The sequence below is a fragment of the Trichomycterus rosablanca genome, chromosome 2, assembly GCF_030014385.1.
Source record: "Trichomycterus rosablanca isolate fTriRos1 chromosome 2, fTriRos1.hap1, whole genome shotgun sequence".
NCBI classification, from domain to species: Eukaryota; Metazoa; Chordata; class Actinopteri; order Siluriformes; family Trichomycteridae; genus Trichomycterus; species Trichomycterus rosablanca.
In genome coordinates, this window is record NC_085989.1 from 38959070 (window position 1) to 38975764 (window position 16695).

General features: G+C 42.8%; 1 protein-coding gene across 1 annotated transcript in view; it reads right to left on the reverse strand.

Moving 5' to 3' along the window:
- Positions 1-16695, reverse strand: part of col5a3a (collagen, type V, alpha 3a) — a 180503-nt gene that overhangs the window by 48353 nt on the left and 115455 nt on the right. Inside the window, exons 25-30 of the mRNA XM_063015234.1 lie at positions 8976-9029; positions 8647-8691; positions 4666-4719; positions 2865-2909; positions 2539-2592; positions 2312-2419 (exon numbers count right to left, since the gene is read on the reverse strand). Of these exons, the coding sequence (XP_062871304.1) occupies positions 2312-2419; positions 2539-2592; positions 2865-2909; positions 4666-4719; positions 8647-8691; positions 8976-9029 (360 nt within the window). The remainder of the gene's footprint in view (positions 1-2311; positions 2420-2538; positions 2593-2864; positions 2910-4665; positions 4720-8646; positions 8692-8975; positions 9030-16695) is intronic.

Sequence of the window (16695 nt, forward strand, 5' to 3'; positions counted from 1 at the left end):
AAAAAAAATTACAGCAGGTATTATTTAGGTGGTGGATCATTCTCAGCACTGCAGTGACAATGACTTGGTGGTGGTGTGTTAGTGTGTGTTGTGCTGGTATGAGTGGATCAGACACAGCAGTGCTGCTGAAGTTTTTAAACTCACTGTCCACTCTATTAGACACTCCTACCTAGTCGGTCCACCTTGCAGATGTAAAGTCAGAGACGATCGCTCATCTATTGCTACTGTTTGAGTTTGAGTTACCGTCATCAGTGGTCCCAGGACGCTGCCCACAGGGTGCTGTTAGCTGGATATTTGTGGTTGGTGGACTATTCTCAGTCCAGCAGTGACAGTGTGGTGTTTAAAAATTCCATCAGCATTGCTGTGTCTTATCCACTCATACCAGCACAACACACACTAACACACCACCACCATGTCAGTGTCACTGCAGTGCTGAGAATGACCCACCACCCAAATAAAACCTTGACCATTGAAGAACAGCATGAAAGGGGGCTAACAAAGCATGCAGAGAAACAGATGGACTACAGTCAATAACTGTAGAACTACAAAGTGCTCCTAAAATGGACAGTGAGTGTAGAAACAAGGTTTTAATGTTATGACTTCTCGTATATACACACACATCCTTCTTTGCGTATCCCAGCATTTATGGAAGTTGGGGTCAGAGCGCAGGGTCAGCCACTGTGCGGAGCCCCTGGAGCAGAGACGGCTAAGGGCCTTGCTCAAGAGCCCAACAGTGGCTACATGGTGGAGCTGGGATTCTAACTCTCAACCTTTCAGCTGATAGTTCAAAGCTCAAAGCTACCATAGTCCCATTTTCTTTCTTTTTTATGTTTTTACCACTATGTTTTATTGTTTTATCCTAGCCAGGGTCACGGTTGGCCCATTTTTTCTGAAATCACAGGACACAATGCAGTATCACACTCCGGATAAGAGGCTAATCCATCGCAGAGCAATGACCAGCCCCCTCAGACACAGCTAGTCATGTCTGTAGTCATGTAAATGCTTGAACGGCCGACTGAAAGGATGAAGATTCAAACCCTGGATCCCAGTGGTAGAGGGCTAATATAATTCCCCACTACCCCACCCGAGCGCCAAACTAACTGAACATTTACATTAACTATTCTGAACATTATGCAGTCAAGTTGTTCAAATAAATTTGCATGTTGGATAAAGAGCCATATTTAGATTTGGTGATATGTGGAATATGTATTATGCAGACGCTTGTGTTAATTTTCTAGATAACTTTTCTAGTCAGATTCTAAATAATAACTTTAAGGTTGCCATGGTTAACATGAATAAAGTAACCAGGGTTATCAGAGTTTCGACCATTAAAACATCAATTGACTTTTAATCAAGCTTGGAAAAAAAACTTGGCAACAAAACAAGTATAAATAGATCATGCAGACTGCAGGATTTATGGGTAAAGCATAATGGATTTGTAGTGCATGCAGAGTCATAATTATGTAACAATTCCAATAATCTTTTATTTTTATAACTCCTTTATATACATTGATCAGACATAACATTATGACCACCTTCCTAAAATTGCTTCCAAAACAGCCCTGACCCGTCGAGGCATGGACTCCACTAGACCCTTGAATGTGTGCTGTTGTATATGGCACCAAGATGTTAGCAGCAGATCCTTTAACTCCTCTAAGTTGTGAGGTGGGGCCACCATGGTTTAGACTTGTTTGTCCAGCACATCCCACAGATGCTTGATTGGATTGAGATCTGGGGAATTTGGAGGCCAAGTGAACATCTCAAACTTGTTGTTGTGCTTCTCACACAATTCCTGAACCATTTTTGCTTTGTGGCAGGGTGCATTATCCTGCTGAAAGAGGCCACAGCCATCAGGGAATACTGTTTCCATAAAAGGGTGCACATGGTCTGCAACAATGCTTAGGTAGGTGGTACGTGTCAAAGTAGCATCCACATGGATGGCAGGACCCAAGGTTTTCCAGAACATTGCCCAAAGCATCACACTGTTTCCGCCGGCATGCCTTCTTCCCATAGTGCATCCTGGTGCCATGTGTTCCCCAGATAAGTGACACACATGCACCCGGCCATCCACGTGATGTAAAAGAAAACAGGATTCATCAGACCAGGCCACCTTCTTCCACTGCTTTGTGGTCCAGTTCCGATGCTCACATGCCCATTGTTGGCGCATTCGGGAGTGGACAGGGGTCAGCATGGGCACCCTGACTGGTCTGCAGCTATGCTGCCCCATACGCAACAAACTACAATGCACTGTGTATTCTGACACCTTTCTATGTAAAAAAACAAATTGGGGGAAAAATGTACAAATGGTCACCTTTTCTCCAGCAACTCCTAAAGGTCCAGGCTCTCCGACGGGTCCAAACTGACCCTTCAGTCCCTCCGGTCCGTCCTCACCACGAGATCCGGGAGACCCAACGTCACCCTATACACACACATACAGACACACAATTCCCATTACTGTATTTTTGAACCAGTCTATGTGATGGCTGGCAGCTTTACACAATGTGCGGTGGTTGAAACAGGGTCATTAACGACTCTTACTCTGTCTCCCTCTGCTCCCATGTCACCTTTAGTCCCGGGGAAGCCATCTTCTCCCTGCAGTGTACAGAGCAGAAGCACTCATCCATCACTAACTGAATTTCTCACTATATTGCACAGCAGACTTTTTTCTAGGTTGGCACAGAAAATATGAGCTCACCAGACGAGCGTTATAGAAAACAATTTATCTTGAGATGCCGCTATTGGTAAGGCACAAGTTTATCTCCGTTATGATAAGTGAGGGGTGTAACCTCTATTCTCATGAGTAGATCTGACTATTGAGAGAAAGAAGAGAGTCAGAACAGAAATAGAGAGTAAATTACTCGTACCTTCTCTCCTTTGCTTCCTTTGAGACCCCGCACCCCATCGGCACCCTGTTAGAAAAGAACAAAAGGCATCAGCGATGAGGTAGCCCCGGCGTGCAGCGTCATCTCCGGAAGCTTTTGTTGAATTAAATAGCACTACACATGTTGAATCAGAAGGAGCCTAAATATTAAAACCTATGTGCACATGAAGGAGTAACTGTGAACATTTGTACAAGACGTTTTCAAATCCGCTATTTCCAGTCACTCCAGAAAGATTGATAGTCAATCCCTGTATGAGGTCTATAAGTATAGTTGTGGCTGTATAATAGAACGTACACAGAGCAAATCAATTCACCTGAATAGGCTGTAGGCCTATTTTAAAGGCAATAAATACTGTACGTGCAAAATAAGTAGGCAAATCTGCTAGGTAACACTAACCCCACTGTGAAATGTGATGGTGGTAGCACCATGGTAGCAAGATGCTTCTCAGCAGTGGGTACTTACATATTGGTCAGAATTCAAACAAATATCAGAGTATAACCATATCCTGGCTAAAAGACTTGCCACTCTGAGTCAGAAAGCTGACCTATACACACACTGATAGTCGACATCCTTACGTGACCCAGTCACAGGGTTAAGCCCAGGACTCCTAAGAGCTAATCAACCCCAACTACAGACAGCAAAAGCCAAAATAAAAATGACTCACCAAGTGCTAAACACGGGCAATAAATATCTCTCAAATTCAAATCTTAGCTCTGCTATCAGCCGGCCGGGTGACTACACAGACAGTATTGACTGTGTGGCTGTAGGGGAAGGGATGATAACTCAACAGGTTTCCCCAAAGCAGGATAATTATGACCTGTGTTGACCAGTCATTTGGCATTAATACCCGACTCCTCCCTTTGTGGCTGTGAGAATTCAGGGGCGTTTAGTCAGTGGCACAGTGGGATATTTTGCTAGCGCACCAAGACTGGGATTCAAGTCTCAGCTCTGCTACCGGGCAGCTGGCACAATTGGCGGTGCCTGCAGCAAACAAAACTGACCACTATTCTGCTGGGTGGGAAAGACCAAACTAATAAGTAGGTGGGGTCTGTGACACTGTGTAAGGACCCTGGTTAGCAGCCCGAGGTGCCTATACATAAGTGGAGGAGCATGGGGATAGGTGTGTGACTCTCTGTATATTGAACACAGTCACAGTCAATGTAGTGTCTCCAATTCACCTCATTTGCATGTCTTTGGACTGTGGGAGGAAACCCATGTGGACAAGGGGAGAACATGCAAACTCCACACAGAAAGGACCCGGACAGCCCCATCTGGGGATCGAATCCAGGACCGATGCTTAGTTATTATTGGTAACCTCCACATTGTTTCACCCCTAATTTGCATTAAGTTAAACTTTACTCAATTTTTTTGTGTCACAGACTCCGCCCACTTTGTGCTGCTAGCGTTTGCTCCGCCTCCTTTTGCCGGAAATGGCAACTCTAATTGACAATAATTGACCAAGAAGGAAGAAGTGCACTGATTGTTTTAATTATTGGCTGTATTATTGATTTATGTATTTAATTTTTTTTTTGTGCGGGGGTGGGGGGGGGTACCTCTATGGACAATAACTACTATAAACATGACAACTAGCAGCTCTCTGTCCAGCTGTGATTGCTTTTTTTCTCTCTCTTCACACGTTCCCTGAAAAAGAAATGAACCTCCACATAAACCCGTCAGTTGGCCGTCAGCTGACAATTAAACACCCCGCACACTCCAGGACTCGCAGATCTCTGGAGGCTCCGGAACAGATGTTATTACGCTATTATGTCAAAGTCGGTCTCACCTTGACTCCGCGAGGCCCTGGGTATCCGACAGGCCCGTGCGCACCAGCTAATCCCTGTGAAATAAAAAAACACAAAAGACACCCATTGTTCCTGTATGATGTTTACAGAGTTTGAGAGTACATCCGGCTAGCACGGTTCGAGTGGGCAATTACGCTCGATGTGTGCCAAGTGACAGTGGCGATGTCGACCTGATACGAATGCTCGTGAAAATGAGACAAAGCGGAGTGAGCGGCGCTGATAGCTCGATTGTTCGAGCGCGCAATTACGCCGTGTTAGAATGAGCCGGAGCTCGGTGAGCGATCGGAACGCAGCCAGCTCTGCTGCAGCTGCGACAGAAAGTGACATGTTTGGAGGCCGGATGGTGTCACGCTCTGGATTTCAGCGCCGGTTTTGGCTGTTATGTGTCGCTGATTCTCCTGTTGAGTGGAGTAGCTGTGTAGGAGGGATTGATTTGATTTGATTTTTATTAGGATTTTAACGTCATGTTATACACACTTTGATTACATTCATGACAGGAACGGTAGTTACTGGTTACACAACATTCATCAGTTCAAACACAGTCATGGACAATTTTGTATCTCCAATTCACCTCACTTGCATGTGTTTGTACTGTGGGAGGAAACCCACACAGACATGGGGAGAACATGCAAACTCCACACAGAACGGACCTTGGCAGCTCCACATGGGATTCGATCCCAGGACCTTCTTGCTATGAGGTGACAGTGCTACACACCGTGTGGGAGGGCTTTATTGTACAAATACAGGGTAGATAGTTGTACCCTAACCACTGCCAGATTGCAACTGTTGGGCCCTTGAGCAAGGCCCTTAACCCTAAATTGCTCAGATTGTATACTGTCACAGTACTGTAAGTCACTTAACATGTTGATGTATGTCCTGGCATGCATACATGTGTGTGGGAATTTGTACACATATTTGAGCACATGCTTGCATGTAACAGGGACTATAAGCTTGTACACTATATGACCAAAAGTATCTGGACATCTGACCATGAGCTTCTAGGCTTCTTAAAAGGCTTTTTTACAAGATTTTAGAGTGTGTCTGTGGGAAACTGTAGTCCATCTGTTTCTCTGCATGCTTTGTTAGCCCCCTTTCATGCTGTTCTTCAATGGTCAGGACTCTCCTAGGACCCACACAGAGCAGGTATTATTTGGGTGGTGGATCATTCTCAGCACTGCAGTGACACTGACATGGTGGTGGTGTGTTAGTGTGTGTTGTGCTGGTATGAGTGGATCAGACACAGCAGCACTGATGGAGATTTAAAAACCTCACTGTCACTGCTGGACTGAGAATGGTCCACAAACCAAAAATATATCCAGCCAACAGCGCCCTGTGGGCAGCGTCCTGTGACCACTGACAAGAGTCTAAAAGATGACCAACTCAAACAGCAGCAATAGATGAGCAATCGTCTCTGATCTACAAGGTGGACCAACTAGGTAGGAGTGTCTAATAGAGTGAACAGTGAGTGGACATGGCATTTTAAAACTTCAAAAGCGCTGCTGTGTCTGATCCACCCATACCAGCACAACACACACTAACACAACACCACCATGTCATTGTCACTGCAGTGCTGAGAATCATCCACCACCCAAATAATACCTAATTTGTGGTGGTCCTGATCATTGAAGAACAAGGTGAAAGCAGGCTAAAAGTATGCAGAAAAACATATAGACTGCAGTCAGTAATTGTAGAACTACAAAGTGCTTCTATATGGTAAGTGGAGCTGATAAAATGGACAGTGTGTGTAGAAACAAGGAGGTGATTTCAATGTTATGGCTAATATATATATATATATATATATATATATATATATACAGTGTATCACAAAAGTGAGTACACCCCTCACATTTCTACAAATATTTTATTATATCTTTTCATGGGACAACACTATAGACATGAAACTTGGATATAACTTAGAGTAGTCAGTGTACAACTTGTATAGCAGTGTAGATTTACTGTCTTCTGAAAATAACTCAACACACAGCCATTAATGTCTAAATAGCTGGCAACATAAGTGAGTACACCCCACAGTGAACATGTCCAAATTGTGCCCAAAGTGTCAATATTTTGTGTGACCACCATTATTAGCACTGCCTTAACCCTCCTGGGCATGGAATTCACCAGAGCTGCACAGGTTGCTACTGGAATCCTCTTCCACTCCTCCATGATGACATCACGGAGCTGGTGGATGTTAGACACCTTGAACTCCTCCACCTTCCACTTGAGGATGCGCCACAGGTGCTCAATTGGGTTTAGTCCATCACCTTTACCTTCAGCTTCCTCAGCAAGGCAGTTGTAATCTTGGAGGTTGTGTTTGGGGTCGTTATCCTGTTGGAAAACTGCCATGAGGCCCAGTTTTCGAAGGGAGGGGATCATGCTCTGTTTCAGAATGTCACAGTACATGTTGGAATTCATGTTTCCCTCAATGAACTGCAGCTCCCCAGTGCCAGCAACACTCATGCAGCCCAAGACCATGATGCTACCACCACCATGCTTGACTGTAGGCAAGATACAGTTGTCTTGGTACTTCTCACCAGGGCGCCGCCACACATGCTGGACACCATCTGAGCCAAACAAGTTTATCTTGGTCTCGTCAGACCACAGGGCATTCCAGTAATCCATGTTCTTGGACTGCTTGTTTTCAGCCAACTGTTTGCTGGCTTTCTTGTGCGTCAGCTTCCTTCTGGGATGACGACCATGCAGACCGAGTTGATGCAGTGTGCGGCGTATGGTCTGAGCACTGACAGGCTGACCTCCCACGTCTTCAACCTCTGCAGCAATGCTGGCAGCACTCATGTGTCTATTTTTTAAAGCCAACCTCTGGATATGACGCCGAACACGTGGACTCAACTTCTTTGGTCGACCCTGGCGAAGCCTGTTCCGAGTGGAACCTGTCCTGGAAAACCGCTGTATGACCTTGGCCACCATGCTGTAGCTCAGTTTCAGGGTGTTAGCAATCTTCTTATAGCCCAGGCCATCTTTGTGGAGAGCAACAATTCTATTTCTCACATCCTCAGAGAGTTCTTTGCCATGAGGTGCCATGTTGAATATCCAGTGGCCAGTATGAGAGAATTGTACCCAAAACACCAAATTTAACAGCCCTGCTCCCCATTTACACCTGGGACCTTGACACATGACACCAGGGAGGGACAACGACACATTTGGGCACAATTTGGACATGTTCACTGTGGGGTGTACTCACTTATGTTGCCAGCTATTTAGACATTAATGGCTGTGTGTTGAGTTATTTTCAGAAGACAGTAAATCTACACTGCTATACAAGCTGTACACTGACTACTCTAAGTTATATCCAAGTTTCATGTCTATAGTGTTGTCCCATGAAAAGATATAATGAAATATTTGCAGAAATGTGAGGGGTGTACTCACTTTTGTGATACACTGTGTATCACAAAAGTGAGTACACCCCTCACATTTCTGCAAATATTTCATTATATCTTTTCATGGGACAACACTATAGAAATAAAACTTGGATATAACTTAGAGTAGTCAGTGTACAGCTTGTATAGCAGTGTAGATTTACTGTCTTCTGAAAATAACTCAACACACAGCCATTAATGTCTAAATAGCTGGCAACATAAGTGAGTACACCCCACAGTGAACATGTCCAAATTGTGCCCAAATGTGTCGTTGTCCCTCCCTGGTGTCATGTGTCAAGGTCCCAGGTGTAAATGGGGAGCAGGGCTGTTAAATTTGGTGTTTTGGGTACAATTCTCTCATACTGGCCACTGGATATTCAACCTCATATATATATAACATATTTGATATGCCTGTTAGCAATGGGTGTGGCTGAAACACCCAAATGTATATATTTGGGAAGGTATCCACATACTTTTGGCCGTATAGTGTAATCAGCTGTTTAGGTCAATGCATATTGTGTTCAACCTTACACCTGAACAGTGCGTGTGTGTGTGTGTGTGTGTGTGTGTGTGTGTGTCACCCACCTGCCCCCCCTTTTCCCCTGCAGGTCCCTCTCTTCCCGGATGTCCCTACGAGTGGAGCAAAAGAACCAGGTGTTAGTATGACAGCAAGCTGATTAGGACATATTCGGCTCCCCTAGGGAAGCTGAGGCAGTGCTAATGAGCTAACACAAAAATCCTGACCCTGTCCAATAAACACACTTTTTTTAGGAACCTCGTGCTAGGACGTGCACTAAATATAAGGCCTTAATAATCTGGCTTCATGCATGAATGTGCACGCTCGACGTCGCTCCCTGCTGGAAGAAAGCCATTAAACACGTCCACTGATGTGATGGGAGACTGGGTGTACTCACCGGAGGTCCATCTATCCCAGGAAGCCCCTGCATTCCAGTTTTTCCCTGTGGTCCCTGTTTGAGAAATAAAAACAAAGTTGTTGTTTTTTTTATTTGGCTTAGAGTGAGGCACTGTGAGTCCAGTACAGAGGGAAATAAATGCATGCATAGCAATAAGTTTAGAGTAAATTGTGTATATGGGTATACAGAGCTCAGGCATGTGTAGACTTTAGCACTTTGATTAGTAAATTATAAAGTATAAGAAGTGTTTGTTTGTTTATTAGGATTTTAACGTCATGTTTTACACTGTGGTTACATTCATGACAGAAACGGTAGTTACATACAGTTATACCAAACACAGTCATGGACAATTTTGTATCTCCAGTTCACCTTAATTGCATGTCTTTTGATTGTGGGAGGAAACCGGAGCACCCAGAGGAAACCCACACGGACACGGGGAGAACATGCAAACTCCACACAGAAACCACCATGACGCCCAGTATAAGCAGTGAAACCAAAGTTTAATCTACCATATGTATAGTTTGGTATCATATTTAACTGAAGTGTTTTTGTGTTTTGTGTTAGTAAGCTAGTGTAAAGCACAGCAGACTCACTGTAGCTATAAAGATCTCCTACACATTTCATTTTGGGCCACTTTGTTTTACTAACATACAGACATTTTGTATTTTCAATTTAAGTGCTTAAATGTAAAATATACGTATATATACAGTGTATCACAAAAGTGAGTACACCCCTCACATTTCTGCAAATATTTCATTATATCTTTTCATGGGACAACACTATAGACATGAAACTTGGATATAACTTAGAGTAGTCAGTGTACAACTTGTATAGCAGTGTAGATTTACTGTCTTCTGAAAATAACTCAACACACAGCCATTAATGTCTAAATAGCTGGCAACATAAGTGAGTGCACCCCACAGTGAACATGTCCAAATTGTGCCCAAATGTGTCGTTGTCCCTCCCTGGTGTCATGTGTCAAGGTCCCAGGTGTAAATGGGGAGCAGGGCTGTTAAATTTGGTTTTTTGGGTACAATTCTCTCATACTGGCCACTGGATATTCAACATGGCACCTCATGGCAAAGAACTCTCTGAGGATGTGAGAAATAGAATTGTTGCTCTCCACAAAGATGGCCTGGGCTATAAGAAGATTGCTAACACCCTGAAACTGAGCTACAGCATGGTGGCCAAGGTCATACAGCGGTTTTCCAGGACAGGTTCCACTCGGAACAGGCTTCGCCAGGGTCGACCAAAGAAGTTGAGTCCACGTGTTCGGCATCATATCCAGAAGTTGGCTTTAAAAAATAGACACATGAGTGCTGCCAGCATTGCTGCAGAGGTTGAAGACGTGGGAGGTCAGCCTGTCAGTGCTCAGACCATACGCCGCACACTGCATCAACTCGGTCTGCATGGTCGTCATCCCAGAAGGAAGCTGACGCACAAGAAAGCCCGCAAACAGTTTGCTGAAGACAAGCAGTCCAAGAACATGGATTACTGGAATGCCCTGTGGTCTGACGAGACCAAGATAAACTTGTTTGGCTCAGATGGTGTCCAGCATGTGTGGCGGCGCTCTGGTGAGAAGTACCAAGACAACTGTATCTTGCCTACAGTCAAGCATGGTGGTGGTAGCATCATGGTCTTGGGCTGCATGAGTGTTGCTGGCACTGGGGAGCTGCAGTTCATTGAGGGAAACATGAATTCCAACATGTACTGTGACATTCTGAAACAGAGCATGATCCCCTCCCTTCAAAACTGGGCCTCATGGCAGTTTTCCAACAGGATAACGACCCCAAACACAACCTCCAAGATGACAACTGCCTTGCTGAGGAAGCTGAAGGTAAAGGTGATGGACTAAACCCAATTGAGCACCTGTGGCGCATCCTCAAGTGGAAGGTGGAGGAGTTTAAGGTGTCTAACATCCACCAGCTCCGTGATGTCATCATGGAGGAGTGGAAGAGGATTCCAGTAGCAACCTGTGCAGCTCTGGTGAATTCCATGCCCAGGAGGGTTAAGGCAGTGCTGGATAATAATGGTGGTCACACAAAATATTGACACTGGGCACAATTTGGACATGTTCACTGTGGGGTGTACTCACTTATGTTGCCAGCCATTTAGACATTAATGGCTGTGTGTTGAGTTATTTTCAGAAGACAGTAAATCTACACTGCTATACAAGCTGTACACTGACTACTCTAAGTTATATCCAAGTTTCATGTCTATAGTGCTGTCCCATGAAAAGATATAATGAAATATTTGCAGAAATGTGAGGGGTGTACTCACTTTTGTGATACACTGTATATATATATATATATATATATATATATATATATATATATATATATATATATACTGTATATATATACTGTATATATATACTGTATATATATATACATTTTCATAAACTAAAAAACTAATATTTTCTATAAAAAAAATCTGACAGGCAAATCATGCAGTGAACTATTAGTATTGAGTTACAATGACTACAAAAAATGGTGAAAAATATTAATATTAACTGATCACTTTTATGGAGTATAAATTACATGGATTAATGGCGGTCATCCTCCAAAAGCTATACACAGGACAGTGGTGGATCAGTGGCTAAATCTCTGGACTAACATTCAAACATTTGTAGTTCAAGCCGCCAAAATGCATCTGCTCATCCATAGGTTCATTTAGATAAATGGCAATTGAATAAAATCTAAATAAAAATTGGAAAACCTGGCAACCTTGGAGGTAAGAAATACAGACAGGTAAATTCTACAATCTAGACAAAACAAAAAAAAGCTGTACACAGTTACATACACTGATCAGCCTTAACATTAAAACCACCTCCTTGTTTCTACACTCACTGTCTATTTTATCAGCTCCACTTACCATATAGGAGCACTTTGTAGTTCTACAATTGTAGACTGTAGTCCATCTATTTCTATATACTTTGACCCACCACCCAAATAATACCTACTCTGTGGTCCTGGGAGAGTCCTGACCATTGAATAACAGCATAAAAGGGGGCTAACAAAGCATGCAGAGAAACAGATGCAGTAATTGTAGAACTACAAAGTGCTTCTATATGGTAAGTGAAGCCGGTAAAATGGACAGTGAGTGTAGAAACAAAGAGGTGGTTTTAATGTTATGGATGATCGGTGTATGTCTTTAGTTTTAGATTTAAATGTCCCGTAATTAAACAAACCACCCAATGACTAGAGAAAAGGCAAGGGCTGATTAAGATGCAGTGAGACGATAAAGTGACATTTGCATCAGGACCACAGCAACAACAAGGCTGGGTAAAATGTGTGAGGGTACCGTTGTTTGATTTTTAACTACTGAAAAGAAGCCAGTGGAGTCCTTAAAGTGAGACCAGATATGCTATACAAACAATAATTAGCTTATTAGGGACTTGGAGGTGGAAACACAGGGCAGATGTATAACAACAGATAGCCTCTCTGATATTAAAAATTCATGCAAAGCATGGCTAATGAGCAAAGCAATCTGCAATTTATTTAAAGCACCAGCCTTCAGCATAGCTAATTATTTGTCGTATAATTCATAAAAGGTCAGTCATGGTAACCACATCCCACACATTACACAAGTAATGACCAATGTTTAACTATAAGCTTGTTGAATTTACTATTCCAAAACAATTCACTGATATTGATAATGAGTTTCCCTCTCCGTTTTGCTGCTACAACAGCCCCTATTTCTCTGGTAAGACTTTCCACACAACTGGAGTGTGAATTTGTACTTGTGTAGTTAAAAGATCCTTTTTGAGGCCAGGCACCAGTAAGAGGAGAAGACCTCGGCTCACAATTACCATTCCAAATCATCCTAAAGTTGTTTAATGGGGTTTTGTAAAGGCACTACAACAGTTCCTCTCCGGAATGCGTTCATCCATGTATTTTTAGACCTCACTTAAATAAAAGGCATAGTCTAGAGGCTGTAACAAACACAAATGGGGTGGAGCAGGTCACCACAGTTATATACATAATTTTATATAACTGATTTTATTATAGACATGTTGGTAATGGGTTTGACTATAATATTTAAACGTAATCCTCAGAAGTCATGTCTACATATTTTTGGCAGTACAGTGTCCTAGTAATCCCACTTTATAAGATTTGTTTACTATATACACCGATCAACCATAACATTAAAACCACCTCACTGTTTCTACACTCACTGTTTATTTTATCAGCTCCACTTACCATATAGAAGCACTTTGTAGTTCTACAATTACTGACTGTAGTCCATCTGTTTCTCTGCATGCTTTGTTAGCCCCCTTTCATGTTGTTCTTCAATGGTCAGGACTCTCCCAGGTGGATCATTCTCAGCACTGCACTGACACTGACATGGTGGTGGTGTGTTAGTGTGTGTTGTGCTGGTATGAGTGGATAAGACACAGCAGCAATGATGGAGGTTTTAAACACCTCACTGTCACTGCTGGACTGAGAATAGTCCACAAACCAAAAAAATATCCAGCCAACAGCGCCCTGTAGGCAGTGTCCTGTGACCACTGATGAAGGTCTAGAAGATGAGCAACTCAAACAGCAGCAATAGATGAGCGATCATCTCTGACTTTTACATCTACAAGGTGGACCAACCAGGTAGGAGTGTGAAATAGAGTGGACAGTGAGTGGACACAGTGTTTAAAAACTTAATCAGCGCTGCTGTGTCTGATCCACTCATACCAGCACAACACACACTAACACACCATGTCAGTGTCACTGCAGTGATGAGAATGATCCACCACCCAAATAATACCTACTGTGTGGGGGTCCTGGGAGAGTCATGACCATTGAAGAACAGGGTGAAAGCAGGCTAAAAAAGTACGTAGAGAAACAGATGGACTACAGTCAGTAATTGTAGAACTACAAAGTGCTTCTATGTGGTAAGTGGAGCTGATAAAATGGACAGTGAGTGTAGAAACAAGGAGGTGGTTTTAATGTTATGGCTGATCAGTGTATGATTAGTACAAACACACATTATTGTTATTTTGATTAATAAACACTTTCTTTAACTCATTTTATTCTTGTTTGTATGAACATGCTTGATATACTTGTCTTTAAATCAAATAAGCAAAACCTCTGTTTACTGTAAGTGGTGATAATATAAATTACAAAATCCAAAAATTCCAGCTCCTCTTTAATCATTAAATACAATACAATATGCCTTCCAGTATACAGCACCTTACATAAATCATAACTACTGCTATTATGGAAAGCATTCATTAAGGGTAATGGGTGCTGTCAGCATCGTAGTACATGACTTGAAACCAAAATTTGCTTTAGCAGAACACACACACACACACATACACTACTAAAAACTACTACTACTACTACTACTACCACAGTGTTTCATTCACTTATTTACATTCAATAACTGCTTAACCTGATCCTGAGCCTATTCCATTAACACTAGGCACTATAACACACCGTGTATTAGCCACCAGTGCATCATAGTGAAGATGTTCTCAACTTTGGGCTCTAAATGCCAAGTGGGATCAATTTGGATGCAGATGGGGAGTATAAAGGCAGGTTTTACGCAGATTGCCATGACATGGATGTTTTTATATTATAATACACTAAGGCAATTTATTTAACCTGACTGCTTTTGTCATGCTCATAAAAATTATAATCTTTTATCATTTGGTTTGTAGTGGGGTGGGGAAAAAATTAAGCCTTTACTAAATAGAATTAAGAACACGACATATGGCATTACATGTTCGCTCTAATTGTAGTAGTCAATAAAGCCATTTTTTGACAGATGGGAGGAAACCAGCTTGCCTGCAAGAAAACCAAACTCCAATGACAGTAAAGACCCAGGTTTCTGGTGAAGTGTAGCATACTACCCTTGAGGTCCTTGGTTATCAAGTGATCATTTATGCTTTTCAGGGACACATTTGTTCCAGTCTTTAAAAGGTCAACCTGTATGTCTTTTGCAGTAACACAGGGCTTTTATCCCTTTGCATTGTCCTGATGAGGTTATTAAGACCTCTGGACAAGATTTGCAATTCCTAGAACACTTTTGATTCAATGAAATGATCTCTCTCTCCCAGCTTGTGTTTATATAACACACAAGCTATAAAATATGTCTGGATCACTTCCATGTGATTCACTGTGGGTCCAACACAGAGGGAAGTAAACACATGCATAGCAAGAGGTTTAGATTAAAATTGTGCATATGGGTATATAGAGCTCAGGCATGTGTAGCCTTTGCACTTTAATAAGCAAATTATCTAATATAAGCATGGTTTTGAAAAAATAGTGCCTCACATGTGAAATCAATGTTTCATTTGCCATATGTACACCGACCAGGCATAACATTATGACCACTGACAGGTGAAGTGACTAACACTGATTATCTCTTCATCACAGCACCTGTTAGTGGGTGGCATATATTAGGCAGCAAGTGAACATTTTGTCCTCAGAGTTGATGTGTTAGAAGCAGAAAATTTGGGCAAGTGTAAGGATTTGAGCGAGTTTGACGAGGGCCAAATTGTGATGGCTAGACGACTGGGTCAGAGCATCTCCAAAACTGCAGCTCTTGTGGGGTGTTCCTGGCCTGCAGTGGTCAGCATCTATCAAAAGTGGTCCAAGGAAGGAACAGTGGTAAACCGGCGACAGGGTCATGGGCGGCCAAGGCTCACTGATGCACGTAGGGAGCGAAGGCTGGCCCGTGTGGTCCGATCCAACAGACCAGCAACTGTAGCTGGTATGAGTGGATCAGACACAGCAGCGCTGCTGGAGTTTTTAAATACCGTGTCCACTCACTGTCCACTCTATTAGAAACTCCTACATAGTTGGTTCACCTTGTAGATGTAAAGTCAGAGAAAATCGCTCATCTATTGCTGCTGTTTGAGTTGGTCATCTTCTAGACCTTCATCAGTGGTCACAGGACGCTGCTCACAGGGCGCTGTTGGCTGGATATTTTTGGTTGGTGGACTATTCTCAGTCCAGCAGTGACAGTGAGGTGTTTAAAAACTCCATCAGCCCTGCTGTGTCTGATCCACTCATACCAGCACAACACACACTAACACACCACCACCATGTCAGTGTCACTGCAGTGCTGAGATTGACCCATTACCCAAATAATACCTATTCTGTAGTGGTCCTGTGGGGGCCTGACCATTGAGGAACAGCATGAAAGGGGGCTAACAAAGTATGTAGAGAAACAGATGGGCTACAGTCAATAATTGTAGAACTACAAAGTGCTTCTATATTGTAAGTGCAGCTGATAAAATGGACAGTGTGTAGAAACAAGGAGGTGGTTTTAATATTATGGCTGATCGGTGTATAACACATCACAGCTGAAGCAAATTAAAGGTCGGTTTTGAGTTCCCAATGGTGTAATCATGTAGTAACCCAACTTTAGGTCATACAGACTAGCAGTAGGTTTAAAGATCAGCAATGTTACATAGGGCTTGAATAATTGTGCCATGGCAGCATTAACAAAATATCCTGGTACTTAGAAATACTACGTCATTCAGTTTCTTTGTTCATTTGCTACATCATCAGCGAGGATACAAGTATAAACCTTGTTTTTGGGGTGGGGTCAATATCTTTGATAGCAATTGTGTTTGACCAGCCACTCCTACCTGCAACACTCCTTGTCAGTTCCACACTGCAACCCTTCAGGGTCCCGCGGCAATGCAGCTGCTACACATGGCCAAAATATTATGATAAAAGGAATAAAAATGTCATTCTAAACTATCCTAACAAGCTGC